General features: G+C 41.7%; 4 protein-coding genes across 4 annotated transcripts; 2 read left to right on the top strand and 2 right to left on the bottom strand.

Annotated features, from left to right (window-relative positions):
* Positions 1–14,979: 14,979 nt before the first annotated feature.
* Positions 14,980–19,599, top strand: cd74a (CD74 molecule, major histocompatibility complex, class II invariant chain a). Its single transcript, XM_056770397.1, has 7 exons — positions 14,980–15,140; positions 15,876–16,045; positions 16,321–16,424; positions 16,519–16,570; positions 17,268–17,360; positions 18,715–18,912; positions 19,065–19,599. The coding sequence occupies exons 1-7, from the start codon at positions 15,070–15,072 to the stop codon at positions 19,067–19,069; spliced, it is 693 nt and encodes a 230-aa protein (XP_056626375.1). The 5' UTR covers positions 14,980–15,069; the 3' UTR covers positions 19,070–19,599.
* Positions 19,600–20,298: 699 nt separating this feature from the next.
* Positions 20,299–24,675, top strand: si:dkey-201i24.3 (uncharacterized). The gene is made up of 6 exons (XM_056769522.1): positions 20,299–20,557; positions 20,635–20,741; positions 23,440–23,547; positions 23,870–24,037; positions 24,316–24,466; positions 24,551–24,675. The coding sequence occupies exons 1-6, from the start codon at positions 20,434–20,436 to the stop codon at positions 24,553–24,555; spliced, it is 663 nt and encodes a 220-aa protein (XP_056625500.1). The 5' UTR covers positions 20,299–20,433; the 3' UTR covers positions 24,556–24,675.
* On the bottom strand, positions 24,675–25,844 carry slc35a4 (solute carrier family 35 member A4). The gene is given in 2 exon segments (XM_056769520.1): positions 24,675–25,390; positions 25,393–25,844. Coding segments are annotated over 2 exon segments (876 nt in total). The 5' UTR covers positions 25,835–25,844; the 3' UTR covers positions 24,675–24,956.
* A 308-nt stretch (positions 25,845–26,152) lies between these two features.
* On the bottom strand, positions 26,153–27,952 carry LOC130437877 (SLC35A4 upstream open reading frame protein-like). Its single transcript, XM_056769523.1, has 4 exons — positions 27,812–27,952; positions 27,395–27,497; positions 26,804–26,902; positions 26,153–26,364 (listed from the first exon to the last, which is right to left on the bottom strand). Exons 2-4 carry the CDS (start codon positions 27,407–27,409, stop codon positions 26,164–26,166), a joined length of 315 nt encoding a protein of 104 aa, XP_056625501.1. The 5' UTR covers positions 27,410–27,497; positions 27,812–27,952; the 3' UTR covers positions 26,153–26,163.
* Positions 27,953–27,963: the final 11 nt, after the last annotated feature.

Genomic DNA, 27,963 nt, shown 5'->3' on the forward strand with positions numbered 1-27,963 from the left:
TTAAGGAACTACAGTATATGGCTGCACCAGCCTGCAACCCCGCCCAGGACCTCCCCAACTCCTAGAAGCAAACACACCAAAAACAAAATTTCTTGTAACGAAATAGACAGGATGAAGATACAATAATATTTCAAAGCCACATGAAATAAAAATGGAAAAACCGACACCCACAGGTTTACATGCGCTTACAAGCAAGCAGGTAGGCAGCTAGTCAAGCAGAGCAAGCTTGCAACGCAAGCAACACAGCGGTCTAAACAAACGAAAACCAAATCAAAACAACATAATAGGTATGGTATCGTAACCAAAACGTAACAAATAAATCAATTAAAAAAAAAAGCAAGACAAAACAGCAGCGTTGGAGCATCACGACATGCAGCAGTAACACACCGTAAAATGTGCTAACGCCTTGCTGTGCATCTGAAAGCTACAACAACAAAATAAAATGGTCACGCACATTTCTTAGGCGACCAACATGCCAAAAGTGAGCTCTACATACCCATATGCGGAGGACGCATCGTCCAGTCGTCAGACCAGCAGCCGAACGTTACACCACATACACGACTCGTATCACTTTTGACGTCCAGTCGTCAGAACAGCAGCCGAACGCTACACCGTACAAAACGACTCGTATCACTTTTGATGTACACCAAGTAAACGACAAATATAAACGTCTGCTTACCAGCCAGGAAGACAGCAGCCACACATGCAGTAATGCGACAAGAGGTAGAAGGAAGGAGCTTTACCGCAACGAAACTGTGGTTTTCAACGCAGCCAATCTGATAGGCACCCACCAAGCAGACACCAGCCATTCCAAAGAAAGGTAAAATAAATCAAATGTGATGGCCCAAACCTCAACAAGGTTGAACAAACTATGGTAAACGACCAACCCTCAACACCAGGCAGCGGAACACCAGTCCACACAGGAAGTTAGCTGAAACAGTGACGCCACATCCCCTGACCTGAGCAACCCCTTTATATAGCTCCCGTCCAGAATCACCAATAATGGGCGTAGCATCAATGCAGCGATTCCATTTCACCACACTACAATCAACCCTTAAAATAATGCACAAACGGTACTAGTAACAAATAGTATGGCTTCTGTACCGCAAGATCTATCATTGTGAAGAGTTTATATCAAACCAAAAACTGACGCGTCTGCCTGTAATTTTCATATGAACTGAAAGACTGGGTAATTGCTTCAGATGGGTTTATAGATCTACAGAAGCAAGGCTACATTTGTAGTGAAGGAAAAATAAGATGGAGAAATAATTTCCAAAACAACTGTTCAAATCAACTGGCAGTCTTACAAATCAACTGAAACGCACATATTAAAAGCATAAAACAATAACAAACAGTCTTCGTATCCTTGCGCAATGGAATCAGCAGCCCTTATGTAAATACCTTCATATCCACCTACAAGAGTCAACTGACCAAGTATCCAATATAGCTTCAGTTAACAGAGACAAAATGCTTCTCCGGAAACAAACAGCATCAAGACGCTAGTCAGCCATATACAAGTAGTGCAATATTTGGTAAAGTTGGTTAAAGAAGGTTAGAATAGTAATACAGTTGGCAGATTATCACAGAGTAAAGCTTGAGCGAGTTTGACAAGGGCCAAATTGTAATGGCAAGATGACAAAATAATCACCAAAGCTGCAGCTCTTCTGGAGTGTTCCCGGTCTGCAGTGGTCAGCTCCCAAAAGTGGTCAAAGGAAGGCCAAGTAATGAACCGTCGAAAGAGTCTCACTGATTCATGTGTGCAACGAAGGCTGGCCCATGTGGGCAAACCCAACAGACGAGCTACTGTTAATCAAATTGCTGAAGTTAATGTCAGTCCTGATCGGAAGGTGCCAGAATACGAAGCATCACAGTTTATTGTGTATGGGGCTGAACATCCGCAAACTAGTCAGGGTGCCTATACTGACCCCTGTCCACCGCTAAAAAGGGCCAAAAGTGGGCACGTGGGCATAAGAACTGGACCACAGAGCAATGGACAGTGGCCTGGTCTGATGAATTATATTTTCATTTACATAACATTGATTGAAGGGTGCGTATGCATTACTTACCTGGGGAACACATGGCACCAGAAAACACTTTGGGAAGGTGGCCAGCAACCAGAGGCAGTGTTATGCCTCCGTGTGGATGTTACTTTCAGGCATACTACCTACTTAAGCATCGTTTCAGACCATGTACACGCTTTCATGGAAACCATTTCCAGTGGCTGTGGATAATGCTCCCTGACAAAAATAATAAATGGTTCAGGAATGGTTTGAAGATCACAACAAAAGTTTGAGCTGTTAAATTTGCCTCAATTCCCCAAATATCAATCAAATTGACAATCTGTGGGATGTGCTAAACAAAAAAAAATCCTCCATGAAGGGCACATTTTGCAGCATATCCTTCAAGTTCTGAACATCTTTTTGCCAGATACCTCAGTACACCTTCACAAGTCTGCTGAAGTTCATGCCTCAATAGCACAGGGCTGTTTTGGCAGAAAAAGGGTTACAAACACAATATTAGGAAGGAGGTCATAATATCAAGCCACATTGGTGTATTTAATTTATGTAACATTAAACTGCACTGGAGGAGCCCATGCAATTAGTTAAGAGCAGTTGTTGACAGAACAACATACCAAATTGTGTTTGGAAAGTGAATGGTAAATAACCAACAACTTACATAAAATACTAATCATTACAAGCATCAAATTCAACCAATCCATTGCATCCTACAATGGATTCAACTGCTACGTTTTATTTTCCTGAAGTTAAATTCCTGCATAGCAAAGACCCAATACTAATAAAACACCTGAAGCTTCCAATCATAGCCTTACAGTTCACTTGAGTTACATGCAGGTATGGTAATGTGGTTGATCTAAACCATTTAAGAAGATAGATCTCCAGAAAGCATTTATTCTCTTCAGTACAGCTCTTGGTGTACGTGGTGAGCACAGAGCAGAAGTCTGATACTGAACGATGAGATATGATGAGCTGCTCTGGAATAACAGATCAACATAAATTTGAATCGATCCAGAACAATTCTCTAAAATGGACCGGTGGATTTACAGACTGAAAAGCAAGCAGATGTTTAATACAAGCTAAATTTCACTTCCCACATAACAAGGCAAAGCAAATTTATAGCATTAATTTTATTACATTGTAAAAGAAAAACGTTGGCATACAAGCAAAGCATGTTACCGGTTGCATCGGTTGACGAATGGCAGGTGTCAGCAAATTCAAAGAGACTGCTAAATGTCCTTTCTTGCCACAGTTATGACTCAAAGAAATGCAGAGGCATTAAAACGCCCACAAAGGTTTGTATAAAGACAACAATCTGGTGTTCGGTGTGGCATCCAGCCCAGCGATTTTCCAAAGAAAAATGGATAACCTGGTTGCAGGGAATTCCCCAGGTAGCTGTATACTCACAGGAAAAACATCGCAGTCATTTGGAAGAGGTGCTTAAGAGGATGTCAGAAGCAGGCCTTCATCTGAAACACAGATACATGACACTTTGTGCTTAGAATGTACATTTGCTGTGTCATTAAATATCAGACCAGGACCTTTGTCAGGTGCTAGAGAAACTCAGGGCTATCCGGGATGCCCCCAACCCCTACAAATGTGTTGGAGCTCAAATAATTCCTGGGAATGGTTAATTATGAAAAGTTTCTCCCAGATTTCTCAACCGTTTTGGCTCCACTGTACCAGTTGCTGCATCACGACTGCAGATGGAAATGGGAAGCTACACAAAGCAAAGCATTCAAAAATGTTAAAGATCTACTGCAGTCAGCCAGTGGGTCATTTCATTTTGATCCTGAAAAAAGAGCTGGTTGTCTCGGGTGATGCCTCACCCTTTGGGATTGGAGCGGTACTATCGCACATCATGGATATCGGTCTGGAAAAGCCAGCTGACAAAAGAAGAGAATGGGTACTCTCAGATAGACAAGGAGGGCCTGGCCATTGTATTTGCTGTGAAACAGTTTCACCAATATCTGAATGGCAGGTGTTCTACCATTTTCACAGACCATAAACGCAGCATTGTGAGACATCACTTCTAAACAAGCACACATCAACAGTAATACAACCAGTCATTTGACCATTTATATTCCTAATCATACAGCACAAAAGTCAATACAAGTTATTTAATCTAACAAAGGCTTTTAGATGTTAAAAACATGAAAGTGGCCTACTCTTGATAGATTTTTAAGTGCAGCAAGTAATGAGAAACAAGACAGAGAAACTCATATGCCGCAAAATTCAATTTTAGAAGACAAGACGCAGACCGTGATCACTGAAGACTAAACCAAAGCAAACACCACAAGAGTCTCTAGGAACCTCAGGAATACAGAGAAAAGACCTGCAGAAACGTCTCAGCTCGCTCTTACCAGACCTGCAGAAACGTCTCAGCTCGCTCTTACCAGACCTGCAGAAACGTCTCAGCTCGCTCTTACCAGACCTGCAGAAACGTCTCAGCTCGCTCTTACCAGACCTGCAGAAACGTCTCAGCTCGCTCTTACCAGACCTGCAGAAACGTCTCAGCTCGCTCTTACCAGACCTGCAGAAACGTCTCAGCTCGCTCTTACCAGACCTGCAGAAACGTCTCAGCTCGCTCTTACCAGACCTGCAGAAACGTCTCAGCTCGCTCTTACCAGACCTGCAGAAACGTCTCAGCTCGCTCTTACCAGACCTGCAGAAACGTCTCAGCTCGCTCTTACCAGACCTGCAGAAACGTCTCAGCTCGCTCTTACCAGACCTGCAGAAACGTCTCAGCTCGCTCTTACCAGACCTGCAGAAACGTCTCAGCTCGCTCTTACCAGACCTGCAGAAACGTCTCAGCTCGCTCTTACCAGACCTGCAGAAACGTCTCAGCTCGCTCTTACCAGACCTGCAGAAACGTCTCAGCTCGCTCTTACCAGACCTGCAGAAACGTCTCAGCTCGCTCTTACCAGACCTGCAGAAACGTCTCAGCTCGCTCTTACCAGACCTGCAGAAACGTCTCAGCTCGCTCTTACCAGACCTGCAGAAACGTCTCCGCTCGCTCTTACCAGACCTGCAGAAACGTCTCAGCTCGCTCTTACCAGACCTGCAGAAACGTCTCAGCTCGCTCTTACCAGACCTGCAGAAACGTCTCAGCTCGCTCTTACCAGACCTGCAGAAACGTCTCAGCTCGCTCTTACCAGACCTGCAGAAACGTCTCAGCTCGCTCTTACCAGACCTGCAGAAACGTCTCAGCTCGCTCTTACCAGACCTGCAGAAACGTCTCAGCTCGCTCTTACCAGACCTGCAGAAACGTCTCAGCTCGCTCTTACCAGACCTGCAGAAACGTCTCAGCTCGCTCTTACCAGACCTGCAGAAACGTCTCAGCTCGCTCACCAGACCTGCAGAAACATCACGAAACCACCGATCATCAGACCTGTAGAAACATCTCAGCTCACTCATCAGACCTGTAGAAACATCTCAGCTCACTCACCAGACCTGTAGAAACATCTCAGCTCGCTCACCAGACCTGTAGAAACATCTCAGCTCGCTCACCAGACCTGTAGAAACATCTCAGCTCGCTCACCAGACCTGTAGAAACATCTCAGCTCGCTCACCAGACCTGTAGAAACATCTCAGCTCGCTCACCAGACCTGAAGAAACATCTCAGCTCGCTCACCAGACCTGAAGAAACATCTCAGCTCGCTCAGCAGACAAGTAGAATCAACTTACTCTTTCAGCAGATCAGATCTACACTTGCTCACCTGACCTGCAAAAATGAGGAAAAACAAGCGACAGACTTTTAATGGTTATAAAGACAAATCTTATTTTTTCATGAAATATTGCAGCGTTTATAGTAAATAGTTGATCAATTCGGGTCATTTTCCTTTAAAATTCATGTAACCTCATAATCGTCAGCCAAAATCTGAAAATGTACTTCCGCCCTGAAATGACCATCCAGCTCGAAGACGTAAATTAGACGGCTCGGCTAGCGCATAAATCAGACTAATTGTCTCCTTAGAATTGTGTCAGAACAAAAACAATCACAACTTCCGGTTCACGGGACTTTAACAGACCTGTAGATTTCATTCATACCTCAACATGCAACAGACAACTTGTAGAAACGAAGAAAAAAACAAATCCCATGTTTCTGTGTTTTTAGAAGACCACAGAAAAAGCAGATGGAAATAGTTAGGATTCCAGTGCCAGACACCACTAATATTGAGAGAAACGTAAACTTATACAGTGCACAGGGTTAGCTGGATAAAGCAGTACATCTGGAGACAGAGCGGCATTGAATTGTTACTTGTGAAAGCAGTCCTGTGTACATTCAAACCAAACATTTAAACAAAAGTAAACAACTACTTCCAGAGGATTTTCAAATGCTTGAAAAAAAGTTAATTTGGCAGAAACGAGTCGAGTCAAAAAGCATTATACACATTTATACAAGTTCAGCCATTTTTTATAAAAATAGAAATCACGATTTAGATCTCTCCAAAGTGTTTATGGTACTGCAACCATCATTTAAATCAACTGAAACCTCTGTGCAAGGAAAATATATGATACTTAGCCAAAAGCAAACATGCTTAATTTGAACCGATCAAATAAAATGACCCTATTGAGGGGATCTGATATTCATACTGCTTCTTACATAAAAACTGCAATATCACGCTTAAAGTGAAACGGTAAAAAAATTAACAATCACTCGTAGGAGATCAGCAAAGTTTTAGTGACACAAAGCCAATAATGGCGTCAACACTGGCTTACTTACCCTTTACAAACCAAACGACCATAACACCGTTTAAAATGATGCAGCGCTTTAAATAAGCCTAAAACCCCGCCTTCCACGATTATAACCAATCATTATCAGCGGTGACCGTTCCAGCCAACGGGCTTTTATCGCTGTTATAAGTCATCAATGCGATGCAGCCAGAACCGAAAGGAGGATGACGTCACATTACCGCGAGACAGAATCGAGAGCCGACTGATCCATACGCTTTTGAATCAGTCTCGCGGTAATGTGATGTCATCCGCCTGTCGGTTCTTGCGACGCCGTATGAAGTTGATCAAACCTGTTGATACAAAAATATAAAAACATTTTCTTAAATAAAAACAGCTTTGAAGACGAGTGAGAACCCTGTAATAGGCTAAATGTGTGTTGATGGAGAAGAAGGGAACAATGATGATTCAATGATGGTTATTAAACGTGTTAAATAGGAACAAAGTTAGCATATTTGTCAAAATGGATATTTTTTGTAATAAAAAATAAATCCAATAGATGGCGGTAGCGTACAGTTAATTGTTGCCTCGACACGGTTTTCCAAACATATCACTGTGGCACAGAAACTTTACTCAGATTTTGGCGTGTTAAACAATGAAGAATAGACATATACATGTGGAGAGTGCGGTATGGTGAAGAGTACGAGCTGCTTTTCTCTTCTGTTGCCAGAACATGTGTTTATGGATATGGTGATGGATATGAAGGCTAGTTAGATATTCTGGTAATGCAATACGAATTGTTTCCAACCACGCCAAATATTTCACTCAGTAATAGTAGAATGTTTGTTTTTTCCGGATCTGTATATTACACTTCTGCATTCATAATTGTTTGTTTTTATGCACAATGGTCGGAAATGCAGTAAACTGTATTTGGGTAATTCCGTGAAAATGTCAACCTTACCACATTTTTTTTTTCTTTTTATCATCGGTTTTTACTCTTGTAACAGCACAGATTTGAACATTTGGTGGTCCAAATACCCATGTGAGATCTCTCTTCAAATTTGTTAAGCATTTGTTTTATTTAAGTGCATGACTTTTCATAGTCAGGTAAGAGCCAGTATCGTCACATCTATACAGCTACATATTCCTCATAAATGGACACATGAAAATGAATATAAAGTCCCTATGTGATGTGGGTTTGATCCCAGGGGATTGCAAATACCTATGTAAAATGTATAGGATAAAGCAATGTGAGTCGCTTTGGATAAAAGCGTCTGCCAAATGCATAAATGTACATGCAAACCAAGGACACTGGGTAGCTCATTATCGCTAAACAATGAGCTCATTTTTAATAAAAACAAGTGTAAATCATGTATCGTCGGAAACCCCCTGAAAAGTGTCAAGATAAAAAGGCACTTGTTTTTGAGAGGTGCACGCCACCATTAAATCCTAATATGGTAGGCCGGAACTATGAGCGCAGAGGGACAGGCTAATGAAAAAGTGATGTCCTATGAAACCTGATTGGAAGAAGATGATGTTATGCACACATGATTGGTTTAAACTGTGATAACAACTTGAAAACAATGTATAAATGATGGAGTCAGATGTGTATTCGTTGGACCACTTCAGATGAACTCTGAATATCATTTATACATTGATCTGACTCCATCATTTATACATTGTTTTCAAGTTGTTATCACAGTTTAAACCAATCATGTGTGCATAACATCGTCTTCTTCCTTCTCGTTTGGCTCTCATCGGAGGCGGTCGCATTTTCTCACTCCCCGTCCTTGCCCATATCTTCCCTGCTATGTCTCCTGTCTTGTCTCGTCTCATCTATTGAGAGACTCTCTCTACACTGCCCTCGAAACTTGGAAATTATGGGTCTGATCAACTGGTCCCTTAGCGCACATTATCAACTCGTCTCTCACCACTGGCACATTTCCTACACTCTTCAAAGAGGCACGTATTACCCCACTACTAAAGAAGCCTACTCTTAATCCTGCACTGTTAGAAAACTATAGACCAGTATCCCTACTCCACTTCGCTGCTAAAACTCTAGAACGTGTTGTTTGTAACCAGCTCTCATCTTTCCTCACCCAGAACAACCTCCTGGACAGCAACCAGTCTGGAGTCAAGAGTGGTCATTCCACTGAGACTGCGCTGCTCTCTGTTATTGAAGCCCTGAGACTGGAAAGAGCCTCCTCTAACTCATCTGTTCTTATCCTACTAGATCTATCTGCCGCCTTTGACACCGTTAACCATCACATCCTCCTGTCCACCCTCAAGGCAATGGGGGTCTCTGGAATGGTGCTACAATGGTTCAGGTCTTACCTCTCGGGTAGGTCCTTTAGAGTATCTTGGAGAGGTGAGGTGTCGGAGTCCCAACATCTCGAAACAGGTGTTTCTCAGGGCTCAGTGCTTGGTCCGTTGCTATTCTCTGTATACATGACATCCCTTGGCTCTGTCATTAGGAAACATGGCTTTTCCTATCACTGCTATGCGGATGATACTCAACTCTACATGTCTTTTCGCCCTGACGATCCGACTGTCTCTGCACGCATCTCAGCTTGCCTAGCCGACATCTCGCTCTGGATGAACGCCCATCACCTGCAGCTGAACCTTCCAAAAACAGAACTGCTTGTAATCCCGGCTGACACGAAGACTCATCACAACCTTTCCATTCAACTGGGCTCATCAACCATCACACCTTCCAGAAAAGCAAGAAACCTGGGAGTGGTGATCGATGATCAGCTCAACTTCACGGATCAAGTTGCCAGCACCGCCCGGTCCTGTAGATTCATCCTCTACAATATCAGGAAAATTAGACCCTTCCTATCAGAGCATGCTACACAAATCCTTGTCCAGGCTCTTGTCCTGGCCAGACTGGACTACTGCAATGCACTACTGGGAGGACTTCCAGCTTGCACAACCTAACCTCTACAGATGATCCAGAATGCTGCGGCAAGAGTTATCTTTAATGAACCAAAGAGAGCACACGTCACTCCTCTACTCATTAAGCTACATTGGCTTCCCGTAGTCGCTCGCATCAAATTCAAGACTCTGCTCCTGGCCTACAAGACCGCTACTGGTTCGGCACCACCTTATCTTAAATCGCTAATGCGGACATATGTACCCGCCAGATCCCTACGCTCTGCAAACGAACAACGTTTTGTGGTGCCATCCCATAAAGGTAAAAAATCTCTCTCGCGCACCTTCTCCGGATCTGTTCCACCTATGTGGAACGATCTGCCCACTGCTACAAGATCTGCAGATTCTGTAGCCATCTTTAAGAAACGCCTGAAAACACATCTCTTCCGCCAACATCTGACTGATCTGTTCTGACTCTACTCTAAAAAAAAAAAAAATGTATGAATGAATGGTTCCGTATACTGTGTTAGGCTATATGAGACTAGTCTTCTTTTTGATTGCACTTATGCTTTTGTTGTACTGTCCTAATTGCTTCCATTATCTACCCCACTTGTAAGTCGCTTTGGATAAAAGTGTCTGCTAAATGACTAAATGTAAATGTAGCGCAATTGACAACATTTTCTCGACGAGAAACAAAGGTTCGGGTGAACCTGAATGCCCTGACGGAAAGTTTGCAGCTGGCTACACGATGGACGCGTGGGAGAGATGGCGGATCGTGTGTCTGGCCGCTCTTTCCGTAGAGGACATTGAAGATATCTACCTTTTCGGAACCATGATAACAGGTATTATGCTGATTGGATTATGCTTTGCCCTGGGTTATCGAAAAATTCTTCTTTGACGAAGGCCGTGGGAAGAGCGGTCAGCACTGAGACTGAGACTATTAATCGCAATATGGATTATATCTTGAAAAAGCTCACTGCTATGGAAAGGAAAATTGATGATTGATGCTAGAGATCAAAATGGACAAAGAGAGTAGCCGTGGAATTGGAATGCGGTTTACTCGCCTCAAGACGAAACAACTGCAATCTTATCTTTTCGGCCCCCCTGAACCAGGATTGGCCTTGGCCGAGGCCGATACTGGAGAAACAACCCTGAAGGGCAATGTGGCGAGACGCTCTTGCGTTCCCTCCCCCATCATACACACACACACACAGACTTTTGGACCTTCCTCATACAGACACACACACAAACACAGACTCTGATCGATTCCAAACCCCTGTCGCTTTGACCCGGCAGCTTGGCAAGCAGGTCTGTGTTAAGCGCCGTAATGGGTGCAGGACCGGACGGCTGCTTGCCGGAGCTGGATTACTTACCCTGTTGCAAGTCTTGTCTATGTGTACTGTGTGCTTGTTTTTCTCCCCACCTTCCTCATGTTATGCTGTATTTCCTTCTTGATACATTTTGTTGCATAGTACTTGTACATACAGTTGAAAGAAAAAGTATGTGAACCCTTTGGGCTTACTTGGATTTCTTCATAAATTGGTCATAAAATGTGTTCTGATCTTCATCTAAGTCACAACAATAGAGAAACACAATCTGCTTAAACTAATACTGCACAAATATTATACGTTTTCATGTTTTTATTGAACACAACATGTAAACATTCATAGTGCAGGGTGGAAAAAGTATGTGAAACCCTAGGCTAATGACTTCTCCAAGAGCTAATGGGAGCCAGGAGTCAGCCAACCTGGGGTCCAATCAATGTGATGAGATTGGATGTGTTGATTAAAGCTGGCCTGTCCAATAAAAAACACACACCAGTTTTGAGTTTGCTGTTCTGAAGAAGCGTTGTCTGATGTGAACCGTGCCTCACACAAAAGAGCTCTCAGAAGACCTACGATCAAGAATTGTTGACTTACATAAAGCTGGAAAGGGCTACAAAAGTATATCTAAAAGCCTTGATGTTCATGTGTCCACGGTAAGACAGATTGTCTTCAAATGGAGAAAGTTCAGCACTGTTGCTGCACTCCATAGGCGTGGTCGTCCTGTAAAGATGACTGCAAGAGCACAGCGCAGAATGCTCAATGAGGTGAAGAAGAATCCTAGAGTGTCAGCTAAACACTTACAGAAATCTCTGGCACATGCTAACATTTTTGTTGACAAATCTACAATAAGGAAAACATTAAACAAGAATGGACTTCATGGGAGGACACCACAGAGGAAGCCACTGCTGTCCAAAAAAAACATTGCAGCACGTTTGAAGTTTGCAAAAGAGCACCTGGATGTTCCACAGCACTACTGGCAAAACATTCTGTGGACAGATGAAACCAAAATTGAGTTGTTTGGAAAGAACACACAATGCTATGTGTGGAGAACAAAAGGCACAGCACACCAACATCAAAACCTCATCCCAACTGTGAAATATGGTGGAGGGGGCATCATGGTTTGGGGCTGCTTTGCTGCCTCAGGCCCTGGACGGATTACTGTCATCGATGGAAAAATGAATTCCAAAGTTTATCAAGACATTTTGCAGGAAAACTTAAGACCATCTGTCCGCCAACTGAAGCTTAACAGAGGATGGACGATGCAACAGGACAACGACCCAAAGCATAGAAGTAAATCAACAACAGAATGGCTTCAACAGAAGAAAGTCGCCACAACAAATGTTACATATAAAGTGACATCAATAAATAGGCCCAACAAAAACTTTAAATTCTAAAGCTGATGACAGCAGTGCAACAGCCCCCTGCCTCCTCCCCCCCAGTCGGGCAAACAGTGACAAGGAACACTAAACCTCCAAAGTAGAGAGAAAAAACCTTGGGACAACCACGACCCAACCCGGGGAACCAGTTCTCCTCTGGCTTAAACTGCAGCATCTCTACAAGCTTGCACAACTAGGCTAAATAAAAATAAAATAAACTCAAAATATAAAGGTAGATAATAGGTTTAATATTATCATTAATTTTCTAATAGCAGTTGACATTTTGTAGTTTTGTTCTACACAGTTTAAACAATGACAATAAAAACTTCACAATACACTGATGTTGTGCATGTTATTGTGAAAGTGACAAGTTGAGATTAATTACTCAAATGAGTGTAATGATGACCCCTGTAAAAGTGGATGTGGGTGACAGCTGTTACTGCATGCTTTTTCCAACAATTTTTTTCATTTAAGATAGATCACTGAGGCAACACTATGTGTTTACAAAGCTATATTTAGGACGAGTTGAAGCTAGGGAAAGATGAACAACATAAACATACTGTACAAGGAACTGCATGTTTATATACCTAAAGTATAGTGAACACCATCCACGACTATATTCTTGGAGAGAATCAGTTAATCTACACACAAGTCAGTCAATACAATTTCACACAAGTTGGAGAAATCGGAGAACTCAGAGTAAACTCACGCTGACAGGGGTATGTGTAGTAACACTATAAATGAATCCCCCAAAAAACAATGGCTACTACAGTTTGAATATAATAAACCATGGCTAGTTTTACTTCATTTGTCACATATTGTATGCAGCCCGGCGGGCAAAACCAGTGCAACCAGTGTGCTAACAGTGGCGAGGATATGCATATATTCTCTTTTACTATTGCTTTAATTTTATACATATAAATGGAAATATATTAACACGTGGAGTAATTTTCAGTTGACACACAAACACATCACAACATCAGCTAAGATATCAGAGGTTACTGTACATTTCTGTACTTGTACATATGATAATAAAGTACTCTGTTCAGCTAGTGAAAGCTCTACACTAATACAGGTCCAGAACGTTTGGTCCTCAGAGAGATCCGTGAGCTAGAGACCGCTGAACACAACCAACAGTCATCAGAAAGAGACACTGAGGTGAAAATCTCCACCTGACAATAACAGTTATTCATGTTCAGCCCGTGTCTCTGGAGAGGAAATCATGGCATGAAGACATGCAGGTTAAAGAAGTTAGATTAGAAGTTAGAAGTTGCTGCTCGATTCAGTCCATCTGTTAGTATCTTGTAATGGGATATAGCAGGCTGATGCTTGTTTTGTGTAAAATAAATAAGCTGACAACAGGGTACAAAAAACTAGAACGACATTTTCATCTTCAGATTTCAGTGCATCTTTCTAAAACAATCGATAGGATCCATTGATGTGAACTTGATGTAGTTGTCATCCTTTGGATCATTTCTCTGTTCTTACAGACATATATTTTACACTTGGTGTCGCCAGTGAACATCTTATAAACAGTTATTCCAATAATTCATGTTTTTCATGAAGTCTCTTCTGTCTGTACTAAATTGTCTTCTAACTGAATCTCCCTCACAGCAGCATGTGCTCACAGGTGTCATTTGTTGGGCACTATAAATGTAGGTCTTTGTGAATCTCTGTGGATCTTTATGTTTAGGATTAAGCGTGTTGTGCACTTTGATGTTGTTTTATATGGAACGTCTGCTCTTGATCTGGTGATGTATAGATTCATTGTTTCTTTACACTGACACACTCGAAACTGAAGAGAACAAACTGAGATGAGGAAGTAAATGAAGAGGAAAAGTCCTGCATCTGTAGGCAGATTGAGGGAAAGTTTGTCCTCAACATCACATCACACATGACTGAATGTCATTTCATTAATTTTAAACTATTCTAAACTATATTGTAATTCATGTTTGATTTATAATTCACGCTGTTGTTCTGAATTAATCTTGGATCTCAGCAGTAAGAAATTTGTATCTCAGCTTGTAAAATAAAATGCTTGTGTTGTTATTCATTTGTAAATTCCCTCGGATAAAAGAAAATGCCAAATAAATCATTTTAAAATATTTCAAGCGATTTGACTGCCTTTGATAATCAGTCACAATTTTCAGATCTGGAAACGATTGTCTCACAGCGAACTTTCATGGGTTTTTGTCTTTATTTCTCATTTCTGCCATTCTTTTTTTGAAAGGCAAAGAATATTCCAAGAAAAATTGTAGGCCTACGTCAACCTTTTTCAGTGTCCAATCAGAGAAATTGGAAATGTGAATCATGTGTATCCTGCTAGAGTTTGAATTTGTTTGAACAATATTTTGGCAAAACAAATTACGGTTATTTATAATAACTTAAAACTAATAACTTATTTTCTGAGTAACAACTACAATGTTTAACAGATCTTGCATGTTAATTTTAAATATATTTCTATGGAAAAGAATGTAGGCCTACACAACCTTTTAAATGTTAGGGTCACTTACTTATTTTACTTATCTCCAAATATCTACTTTCAAACAAGCTTTCAAGATCATAAAAAACATAAACTTTAACATAAAGTTACCATGAACTTGGACTCGTTGAAGTTTCAGTCTCTCCATCAACTAATGACGCTCTTTACATCAGCCAATCAGAGTTCAGATGTGAAGATGAAGGGACTTTCCACACAGGACCGAAAGGATCCCGAAAAGCGGGTTATGGGTCTGTTTAAAACCCTGCAGAGACGGAAGATTTTATTGATTCAAGCAGCACAGAGAAATACACACAAACACGCTCCTGATGGCAGATCAACACAACGAGGCGCTTCTTGAGCGCGTGCCGAGCCAGGAGACCGTCCACAGCACGAGACGGTAAATTATTATCATTATTCATCGTTAGCCATCAATGACAGCATTGATTATAGTTGATCAAATTATTATATTGGGTTGTTATTTCAGTTATTATTTTAGGCTACTGCATTGTCATTTTATCAAGACTAGGCTATGACTTAACGACATATAGATCATAAATACATGTGTAATCGGACATTTGTATTTCTATGAGTGTCTGTTAATTGTTTTGGGGGTTATCTATTTATTATGAGTGCGTTTTGACCGGAACTCAGTTCACATTTCGTTCGATTTCATTATATGTTTTGTAATGACAAAAATCCTTTGATTCCTTGAAATGTAACGTTACTAATTGTAATTAATCATGTTTAACGCTCGTTTTAATTTATTCTTTGTTGCAAGTAAGGACATGCTTCGATCGACCCTTGAGGCTTCAGTATTGCACATCTAATTCAACAACTTCTCCTTGATAATAATAAATTAGGCTACTCCACTAATTTCAGTATAGGCTACTTTATGTCACCTTTGAGAAAGTTCGACTTCATGCGGATGGAAATCAAACTCTATCTGTTTACAAGTGACGTCACAGCCATTCCCGTTACTGATTGGTTGTTGATAGATTTACGTTTATGAATTTGCAGAACTCAAATATTTAGTATTACTATTATTCAGGCACTGTTTTTGATTATTTTAATTACATGTGACCCTACCGCTTACACGGACATTAATCTGTAGTGTGTTTGTGTCGCCCTGCAGAGGCTCTAATGCTAAAGCTCTGAAGGTGACTGGACTCACGGTTCTGGCCTGTCTGCTTCTGGCGGGTCAGGCTCTGACCGCTTACTTTGTCTGGGGTCAGAAACAGCACATCACCACTCTGACTGAGGGCCAAGAGCAACTGAAGAATGAGCTCACCCGCAAAACATCAGGTACCATCAGATCCCGCTGATTTAACATTCACTTTCTTTTTACTCCAAATTAAATCTCAATGTTGAACACATTTATGTGAAAGTGAAAGTAACTATTTATCAACAATAGAGTAAAAATTCATCTGTACAGTATGAAGTACTGAATGCATATGACACTGGTCATTTATCATTGTCTTAATATTTTTTCTGAAAGGAGTTTAAAAAAAACAGGGTTCTCAATCTCCTAGAGAAAATGAGTCAAAGTGAAAGATTGACAACTTGTCTTTGATTGACAGCTGGAGCTCCAAAGGTGATGCGTCTGCCCATGAACAGCATGCCCCTGTTGAAGGATTTCTCTGATGAGACCACCGATCAGAAACAGCCCCGTGTTCCCCTCACGGTCAGACATCGGCCTGTCTACACTGATACATACATGAAAAATCTCTTAACTGTTCAGTGTTAATGAATGTCTTTTCTGGTTCTTCTTGTCATAGAAACTGCGGCCAAGTTTCCTGAACCAGAGAGAGGGCAGCGGAGTTTTTGATGGTACGGGCAAAAATGAATTTTCTATAAAGAATACAAAAGACGGATGACAAAGACACATTGAGCGCTTTTCCAACATCACGCCAAACTCTTCTCGTTGCTTTACCGTTCCGATCCGGGCCAGCCGGTACAGATTTGGTTTCATTTTTACACTGCAGAGCTGATAATGGAACAATGTAAAAAATTTTACAAACAAAAAGCATGTCACTGGTATCTAGGCAACCAATGAGTGAGCAGTCCTGAGTGGAAACGTCACTACACACATTCTATCAGCGTCGTTAAACAACCATGATTAGGGTTAAGGAGTAAGAACAGTTTGAATGGTACATGAAAACATAACTGCATCCGTTCCAGACTGTGCTTACAATGGTGATGGTGGAAAAGCGCTCTTTCAATTAAAATATTTACAAACTAACTAACATTCATTGATGAACCAGAGGGAGTCCTGACCCCACCCCTTCTCTCTCTCACTGAATCACATAAATAAAGGCAAAAGGCCAAAAAAACATTATATTCTGACTCTGGACAAGTCTTGTTTGAAGTAACTATAAAATCCAAAATTCATTTACTTCAAGTTGGTACAATGCATGACAAACACAAACAGTTCAGTGTGTTTTTTTACACTACATTTTGTGAAAGGCATATATAAATGTTTAAGAAGAGTTTATAGATTTCTGACAAAACCTTTACATTCTAACAGAAGCTTCTCGACTGATGCCAAAGCAAATGCAGCTCCCAATGAAAAGTATGGCACTGGACCCAGACACTGATGTGAAGAGCACACCTTCTGCAGGTGAGATACACACACACACACCTGCCGAGGGTGAGACACACACACACACACCTGATGAGGGTGAGACACACACACACACACACACACACACACACACCTGATGAGGGTGAGACACACACACACACCTGCGGAGGGTGAGACACACACACACACACACGCTGAGGGTGAGACACACACACACGCACACCTGCTGAGGCTGAGACACACACACGCACAACTGCTAAGGGTGAGACACACACACACACCTGCTGAGGGTGAGACACACACACACCTGCTGAGGGTGAGACACCCACACACCTGCTGAGGGTGAGACACACACACACGCACACCTGCTGAGGCTGAGACACACACACGCACACCTGCTAAGGGTGAGACACACACACACACCTGCTGAGGGTGAGACACACACACACCTGCTGAGGGTGAGACACCCACACACCTGCTGAGGGTGAGACACACACACACGCACACCTGCTGAGGCTGAGACACACACACGCACACCTGCTGAGGCTGAGACACACACACACACCTGCTGAGGGTGAGACACACACACACCTGCTGAGGGTGAGACACACCTGCTGAGGGTGAGACACACACACACGCACACCTGCTGAGGCTGAGACACACACACGCACACCTGCTAAGGGTGAGACACACACACACACCTGCTGAGGGTGAGACACACACACACACCTGCTGAGGGTGAGACACACACACACACACCTGCTGAGGGTGAGACACACACACACCTGCTGAGGGTGAGACACACACACACACCTGCTGAGGGTGAGACACACACACACCTGCTGAGGGTGAGACACACACCAACCTGCTGAGGGTGAGACACACACACACACCTGCTGAGGGTGAGACACACACACACACACACACACACCTGATGAGGGTGAGACACACACACACACACACCTGCGGAGGGTGAGACACACACACACACGCTGAGGGTGAGACACACACACACGCACACCTGCTGAGGCTGAGACACACACACGCACAACTGCTAAGGGTGAGACACACACACGCACAACTGCTAAGGGTGAGACACACACACACACCTGCTGAGGGTGAGACACACACACACCTGCTGAGGGTGAGACACCCACACACCTGCTGAGGGTGAGACACACACACACGCACACCTGCTGAGGCTGAGACACACACACGCACACCTGCTAAGGGTGAGACACACACACACACCTGCTGAGGGTGAGACACACACACACCTGCTGAGGGTGAGACACACACACACCTGCTGAGGGTGAGACACACACACACACACCTGCTGAGGGTCAGAGACTCACACACACACACTTGACATCAGTATTTTTCTCTGCAGCTGTCGAGCTTGAGAGCAGATGTCAGCTGGAGTCCATGAAGCAGGTGCGACCCGGATTCTACCGGCCCCAGTGTGACGAGCAGGGGAACTTCTTGCCCATGCAGTGCTGGCACAGTACCGGTTACTGCTGGTGTGTGGACAATAATGGCAACGAGATCAAGGGCACTCGCACCCGTGGAAGACCCACATGTGGTCCAGGTGTGTTTTAACTTTTGCATTTGATGAAACTGTGATTTATTCATTTATTCCCAGTGTGTGACAGTCTCACACACGACACAAATTCATCAAGTGATTCTGAGGGACTTTATGCTAATGTGCATGTCACTCTCTCTCATTCTCTCTCTTCACAGAGTAAAGCAACCTTCTTCAACAACATTGGTGTGAGATTTTCAACTATAAAGTCAAGACGAGAAGATTCTCCCGTCGTTCAGTCTCAAGTTTATTACTTACAACTCTTTCCCGATGATTTTTGCTTCACATAGATATTAATAATAGATCATAAGACTTCTACAGTATAACTCTTCTACTCAAGATCTCTAACCATGTTTGAAAAACACCTATATAAGATTATTATTATATTATTTCTAAGAGATGTCTAACTCTTTGTTCTGATCATATCAACTCTGTATGTTCTGACATAATTCTGCATGTTTTAACTTGTGGCATGTTTGTAGAATGTGAATATCAAAATGATTATCAACCGAGAGACTGTAAATATGAAGGTAGCAATAAAACATGCCTTTTCTACGGTACATGTGTGTGAATATTCAGACAATCTGCACACCTAACAGAGTACATTTTAATTCAATAGAAAACGAAATGTAAAAAAACTGTACATGAAGCATTGTTCAGATTCCATTGAATAAAATACATTTTTAGATGATATATCTGCTAAGTGTAATATGGTCTAATAAATGAAAAAACAAAAGCCGGTATCATCTGTGATGACGGCGGATGACATCAGTTTTCCCTAACACATAAACATGAGCCACTGACAATAATATTTTCCTAAACTTCTCATAGCACATGATGGGATGTATTGTACAGTAGGCATGAATAATCCTCTGCAGAATGAACTTTTGCAGCAGGGCGAGATCAGACTCCAGCTCAACTCCTCAAACCACCAACATGTATTTCATGTCATGAGTGACAGGTGTCCATGATGAGCTGCTGTTACGACATCATTCTCCTCTCGGCCGTCACTTCCAGACGGGTCTGATCCTCTTGCTTATCTGCACAAATGAAGGACTTTATTTGTGATGATTTAAAGAAGATCGTTTACATGACCACACACACACAGATGAAAGTGAGCCGTGAGCTCTGAATATTTCATGAGTGTAAGAGAGCCGCACGCACGCACACACAGAGAGAGAGAGAGAGAGAGAGAGAGAGAGAGAGAGAGAGAGATAGAGATAGAGAGAGAGAGAGAGAGAGAGAGAGAGAGAGAGAGAGAGAGAGAGAGAGAGAGAGAGATAGAGAGAGAGAGAGAGAGAGAGAGAGAGAGAGAGATAGAGATAGAGAGAGAGAGAGAGAGAGAGAGTTTTTCTTCAGTTGAAGACATCACCCAGAAACATGGACGCACCTGTGAGTACCTACAAACACACTTTCACATCATACATCAATGCTTAATGATCACATGTTTATCAGAAATATCAGTAGGGATCACACTGTTATCCAGTGTATCAGCTGTGTGTTCAGCTTTACAGTGTGTGTGTGTGTATGTGTGTGTGTGTGTGCGCGTGTCTGCGTGGTTACATGGGTTTTGGAGAGAGAGATGAAGAGCTGGGCGAGTCAGCAGACATACACAGCCTCCTGAGACAGGAAGTAGATCTGCACGTTACTGGTGTGTGTGTCTGTGTGTGTGAACGACACGTATCTTTTGGTTGTTGCTGTTTCTATCTAACCTGATGGTGATGTCAGAGGGGAGAGTCGGTGTCCAGAAGAATCAGGAGCGGGTGACTCACATCAGACAGCTGAGAGAACATCTTCATAAGGAATCTGACCAATCAGGATGCAGCACTAGCACTGTAAGTAGCCAATCAGCAGACAAAGTTTTATAAGAATAGATAATGACAACAACATTTAGCATTCTGATGAGCAGTATTATTTCTGATAATCGAAGGGCCATAAATAGTAGTGTAAAAAGACTGTTTACACTACTGCCTTCCGGTAGGCGCTTCAGCTTTTTCCCAGAGCTGTTTCATTATTGAACTCTGCCTCCCACTGATTCCACTACCCTTCATAACTTTAACTTTAACACTGCTTTACATTGTTTACATTGCACTACAGGGCTGCATGCATGACTGAACTGTACACACCAGTACATCAGGTTATCTGCTCTACCGGACTGTTTACACACACATAGCATCATTTGCACTCTATACTGCTCACCTGCACACCAGGTATATTACACCGAATGCTCATTTGCACTAATGGACTACTTTCATAACTGCACTAACTCATCTACTGCACTATAACTTCAATAACTGCATTAACTCATATACTGCACCGTACCTTTAATATCCGCATTAACTCATCTAATGCACTGTAACCTTAATAACCGCATTAACTCATATACTGCACTGTAACCTTAATAACCGCATTAACTCATATACTGCACTGTAACCTTAATAACCCACTAACTCATCTATTGCACTGTAACTTCAATAACTGCATTAACTCATCTACTGCACTGTAACCTTCATAACCGCATCAACTCATATACTGCACCGTACCTTTAATAACCGCATTAACTCATCTAATGCACTGTAACCTTAATAACCGCATTAACTCATATACTGCACTGTAACCTTAATAACCCACTAACTCATCTATTGCACTGTAACTTCAATAACTGCACTAACTCATCTACTGCACTATAACTTCAATAACTGCATTAACTCATATACTGCACCGTACCTTTAATAACCGCATTAACTCATCTAATGCACTGTAACCTTAATAACCGCATTAACTCATATTCTGCACTGTAACCTTAATAACCCACTAACTCATCTACTGCACTATAACTTCAATAACTGCATTAACTCATCTACTGCACTGTAACCTTTATAACCGCATCAACTCATATACTGCACCGTACCTTTAATAACCGCATTAACTCATCTAATGCACTGTAACCTTAATAACCGCATTAACTCATATACTGCACTGTAACCTTAATAACCCACTAACTCATCTATTGCACTGTAACTTCAATAACTGCACTAACTCATCTACTGCACTATAACTTCAATAACTGCATTAACTCATATACTGCACCGTACCTTTAATAACCGCATTAAATCATCTAATGCACTGTAACCTTAATAACCGCATTAACTCATATTCTGCACTGTAACCTTAATAACCCACTAACTCATCTATTGCACTGTAACTTCAATAACTGCATTAACTCATCTACTGCACTATAACTTCAATAACTGCATTAACTCATATACTGCACCGTACCTTTAATAACCGCATTAACTCATCTAATGCACTGTAACCTTAATAACCGCATTAACTCATATACTGCACTGTAACCTTAATAACCCACTAACTCATCTATTGCACTGTAACTTCAATAACTGCACTAACTCATCTACTGCACTATAACTTCAATAACTGCATTAACTCATATACTGCACTGTAACTTCAATAACTGCACTAACTCATCTACTGCACTATAACTTCAATAACTGCATTAACTCATATACTGCACTGTAACTTCAATAACTGCACTAACTCATCTACTGCACTGTAACTTCAATAACTGCACTAACTCATCTACTGCACTATAACTTCAATAACTGCATTAACTCATATACTGCACCGTAACTTCAATAACTGCATTAACTCATCTACTGCACTGTAACCTTAATAACCCACTAACTCATCTATTGCACTGTAACTTCAATAACTGCATTAACTCATCTACTGCACTATAACTTCAATAACTGCATTAACTCATATACTGCACTGTAACTTCAATAACTGCACTAACTCCTCTACTGCACTGTAACCTTAATAACTGCATTAACTCATCTACTGCACTATAACTGCGCTAACTCATCTACTGCACTATAACTTCAATAACTGCATTAACTCATATACTGCACTGTAACTTCAATAACTGCATTAACTCATATACTGCACCGTACCTTTAATAACTGCATTAACTCATCTACTGCACTGTAACTTCAATAACTGCGCTAACTCATCTACTGCACTATAACTTCAATAACTGCATTAACTCATATACTGCACTGTAACTTCAATAACTGCATTAACTCATATACTGCACCGTACCTTTAATAACCGCATTGACTCATCTATTGCACTGGAACTTTAATAGCTATGTCTATAATTAATGCACACTTAAGTCACTTGCACTATTGTATAGTCTAAATTGTTATCTGTTCATAACCACCTGTACATTAATGTTCACAGTATATACCCTTCTGTATATATTGTTCATAGTACATGCCTATTGTATAGTATTTTCCTAATATTGTATTCTGTATTTATTAACACTGTATATCCTGCACTTGCTAATTGCACTTCTGGTTAGACCTAAACTACATTTCGTTACACTGTACTTGTATATGTGTAATGACAATAAAGTTGAATCTAATCTGTGGTTTGCTTTTATATACTCCTTTAAAATCCAGATGGATGACATCTCACAGTGTGTGTGTGTGTGTGTGTGTGTGTGTGCGTCAGGTGGAGCATGAGAAACTCCTGGAGCGCAGAATGAGACAGAGAGAGACTCATGAGAGAGTGATAGATGAGGAACTGATGAAGATGGAGCGAGAACTGGAGGAAAAGCAGGTGAGATAGAAGATGGAATGGCCGACTCACAATGAACACTGAAAATATATAATCACTGTGCTGTAAAAAAAAGAGCTTTGACTTGGAAAAAGATTTAGAACAGAAGACATTGGTAACCATCAGGATTAGCATTAGGTTTACATTTCCATTGAACTTTGTGTCCAAAATACAGCAAAAAAAACTGTTTGAATGTCCAGTAAATAATTAATAATAATTGTAAACACAATAAACAATTCCGTTGTCAACTTCCTTCAGATCAAAAACCTTTTAAAAGTTTTAAGATTCAGCAGCATGTGTTCTGATCATGTTATTCTGGTTGCAGGTGGAAGGTGTGGATGGTGAGATGTTTTATCTGCGCAGAGAGAGATGCATTCTGGTTCTTCAGGTGGAGGCGTTGCGCAGAGAGAACCAACAGGCACACCAAGACCTGGAGACTCAGTACATACAACACCAACAACAACTGAACACGGTCCGAGAAGAGAGCTTAAGGGTGACAAACAACACATCCTACAATGCACTGCACTCCATCAAGGTTTTAATTGACAGAAAAAGACTAAACGACCATTTTGAATTGTAGAACTAGACCTTTTACATTGCAGCTGTTTTTCAGCGTTGTGGATGTTCTCTACTGGTATACAGAACATTTTGTCAAGTGTCATCAAAGTATTCAGGGATCAAGAAGCAATAGATGCGAGAACACAGCTCTGGCTCTGTGATTTTTTTAAGTATGAAGTTAATTGTGTTTCTTCACTGTGTGTTTGTTTGCAGGTGTTCAGGACATTTCGTGAGGTCCTAGAGGAACAGAAGAGGTCGTCTGAGGGCAGGTACAGAACTCTGCTCATAGATGCTATTCAGGATGCAGTTCACCTGTCCAATAAAAACCTGCAGCTGCAAGAAGAACTTCAGCAGCTGAGAAACCGTGAGACACTTCACATCTGTCCATGTCATTTTAACATTTCAATCTTATTACACCTACAAAAAGTGTCCGTCTCTCTCTCTTTAGCTTAAAGCAGCAAAGTAGTTCATCCAGCGGGACACAGTCACTATCAGCCTCAATGACACCAACACCTCATCTGTGAAATAAAAGACTTCAAGACATTTGAAAAGATGATTAATATTTATTTGCTTCAATTGTTCAATATATCTGATGTCCCTTTTCATTTGTTTCAAAATAGTTAAGTGAAATAAATACAGATGTGAAAAAAACAACAATAACTGTGACATTCAGTCTGCACGACATGATATTGATTCAAGAAGATGCACATTAATATAATGATGGCAGAAGGGATGTTAGTGAGCAAACCATGAAGAAAAGAAATCCTACACGGAGATATAGAAACAAATTAACTAAAAACCAGATGCTTTAAACAAACTAATAATGCAGTAGCACAAACTTAGATTCTGTGGCTCTACATGTAATACAGGTACACTGCCCATCCAATCAGCACCACAGGAAACAGGAAGTGAGGTGTGAGCTGTATTCCCAGAAGCCACCAGGAGAGGACACCATTAACCAGCATGGCAGAAGAGATGACGAAGAGTCTGGTGATTCCCGTTCCATGTTTCATGACGACAGACATGAGGAGACCGTTTGTCACCTGTCCCGCAATAATGAGCCAAACCAGCACTGTGAATCCGTCCAGAAAGCCGCGCCGTACTGAGTCACCACCCGACAGGTGAGACGCCAGATTCAGCGACACCCCAAACACATACAGGAAGAGATTCTGGAGGCTCAGAGGCAGACGTTGGGTTTTCAGCACCCGCTCAGTGTAGACGGCGGCCATTCCAGACACAAAGCAATACACGAGCACCAGCAGAAGACCCCAGGACGTGATGTGGACTTAACCCTAAGCTCCCAATCCAGACTGCTGAAGCTGTGACAGAGCCCAGCCGCCACCAGAAGCCCCACAGCCAACCACTGGCCTCTCGTCTGCCTTTTTCCCAGACAGAATGAGTAGAGGAACGCCGAGCAGCCGATCTTAAGGTTGCTAAGAAGCTGGAAGGAGCTGGGATCCATGTAGACCTGCATGAGGACCACCAGGTTGTTGTTGAAAGCGTACAGAAGAGCAGGAATGGCGAACGGTGCAACTGCAACAGCAGACACAGACACTTTGAGGACGGACAGATTCCCCGTCGCCATCAGGGCAGCGAAAGAGACGAGGAGTTTGGCAAACTCGATCAGAAGCACACAGGAGGACGGGCTGAAGGGAATATTGCCGTCAACCTTAGCAAGGGAGATGAGAGGAGCTAGAGATCTGTAAATAAGAACTAGAAGAACCAGCAGCATCGTCCATGCAACCCAACGAGACCACCGTCTGCTGAGGGGGGTCCTGCTTCAATTGAGTCCACATTATCTACCACAATCATTCTAATAAGGTCCGTCTGAAACATCCCATTCTGAATCTAAACGGCCAAACCAAAGCATAGACCTTTAACAAACACTTCATGTTATATTATATCATAAGCATGTCCTAACATATCAGTGTGTTTTATTCCTGTTATCTTCAGAATAAAAGTGTTCAAAGCCACAGGCTGTCACATTCAAATACACACAATATTGTCCATGAGATGATCAGCTCTTCTTCTCAGTCTGAGTTGTGTTGATGTAGTCCACTGTTAATTACCGGGTCCTTTCTTCAGAGAGCTCAGAACGTCTTGTATGGTCTCCTCAATGTTGGGCACCTGATAAATTTGAGCAGCGTAGATTCCTGTGAGGGTTCCTAAAGCTACTCCCAAGATGGCAGAAGAACGCAGCCTGGAAACCACATACCCTGCCAGGAATCCTTTCAGGAATGGAGACGCTAGTAATGATCCACCCTGAGAAAAACAAACATTTTAACTAAATGCAGCACTGATGAGGAGATCCGAGGAGAACTTCTGCTTATCACCCCAGATGTTTAACCATCTTATATTACATTTACATTTATGCATTTGGCAGACGCTTTTATCCAATACATTTATACTTGGGTATCTGCAATCCCCTGGGATCGAACCCACAACCTTGCGTTGTTAACACAATGCTCTTCCCACTGAGCTACAGGAAAGCAAATATTAGAAATGTACAACATTAAAAACATCACGTAACCCTTCACAAGCAAAACCAAGATTAACTTTACATGAGCCAACACTTTACATCTGTACTCTGAGTAACAGTGGTGAGAAAGAGAGAGATTTAATGCATGTCTTTTAATATATGTTCAAAAGGGGTTCCGTAGCCGGACTGATTATAACTGTATGAAGATTAATGTTCTTGAACCTGTGGGATTCCGGCCTGAACTTCATTCTCCACCTTCTTCTGAATGTCCTCCAGCTGATCTCTGAGCTGTGTCAGATCCTTCAGCCGGGTCACCGGATCCTAAAACAGAACCACTGACACCATAAGAGACCACAGAGTATTTCTACAGCATTTTTTTTACAATACTGCATTGTTGCACAGACGCTTTACAGTACACATGTTTTAGAACAGACATAAAAAACAGTACAGAAATAAATGAATTATATTAATCCAGGAACATGAAATAATGCTTGAAAACTTCGAAACTAAACCAATATGTACAATAGCCTTAATATCTGTCTAAATAATTTAGGACTGTAAACGGACAATCAATGCACCCGTCATAAGACATTTCAGTCTTCTTATTTTATGTTGTCCATAAGACCTTTCAAATGTCATAGTTCAGGAACACAACACAGTGGTGACTTTGTAGAAATCAAACACAGCTTTATGCGGCTCAATAACTCATACCTAAAGTACGATTCTTTAATATTCATACCACGGGCGTGTTGTTCATGCGAGTTCATTCAATAGAAAAGAAAGATTCGTTTTTAAACAGATAACGTTACTCACCTTGTCCTCCGCCATGCTGCAGAACTGATCGATTCAATCTGCGCTCGATGTGTAACGATCGATTCAATCTGTGTTCGATGAACGAGCCACTGCTCATGGACGACTGTATATGACACGTTTATGTGTAACTTCATTATTATAAAATAGTTTTATTATAACGGTGAAAAACACTAAATATACTTTTGATTGTACTTTTTTTGGTGATAACAAATAAATATCTTGGCGATTGTTCTGATCACAGGTTCCAATCATCTTTGGTCATATTTAAATAATTGTCCCGAAGAAAAGGGCGAAGCAGGTGTAAAGTGTTTAAGTTAACGTTACTTGTAACTTGTCTCAAAGCGGGACATATGATGAAATCTGCATATCATGTACAATCATTGAAATATAAACTAGACTATTTTGTAATGTACTAACCCAATGTGGGAAGATGCGAAAGTGAACAAATGGGCCACCGAGCGCCCCCTGGAAGAAAACCCCTCGTCTATTATTAAACTTAATGAACGTTAACAACGCGTAACTAAGAACTTCCTAAAACAGTGACCTCGTCTATAACTTTGCTCCACATA

This window comes from Triplophysa dalaica, chromosome 16 (genome assembly GCF_015846415.1).
Source record: "Triplophysa dalaica isolate WHDGS20190420 chromosome 16, ASM1584641v1, whole genome shotgun sequence".
NCBI classification, from domain to species: Eukaryota; Metazoa; Chordata; class Actinopteri; order Cypriniformes; family Nemacheilidae; genus Triplophysa; species Triplophysa dalaica.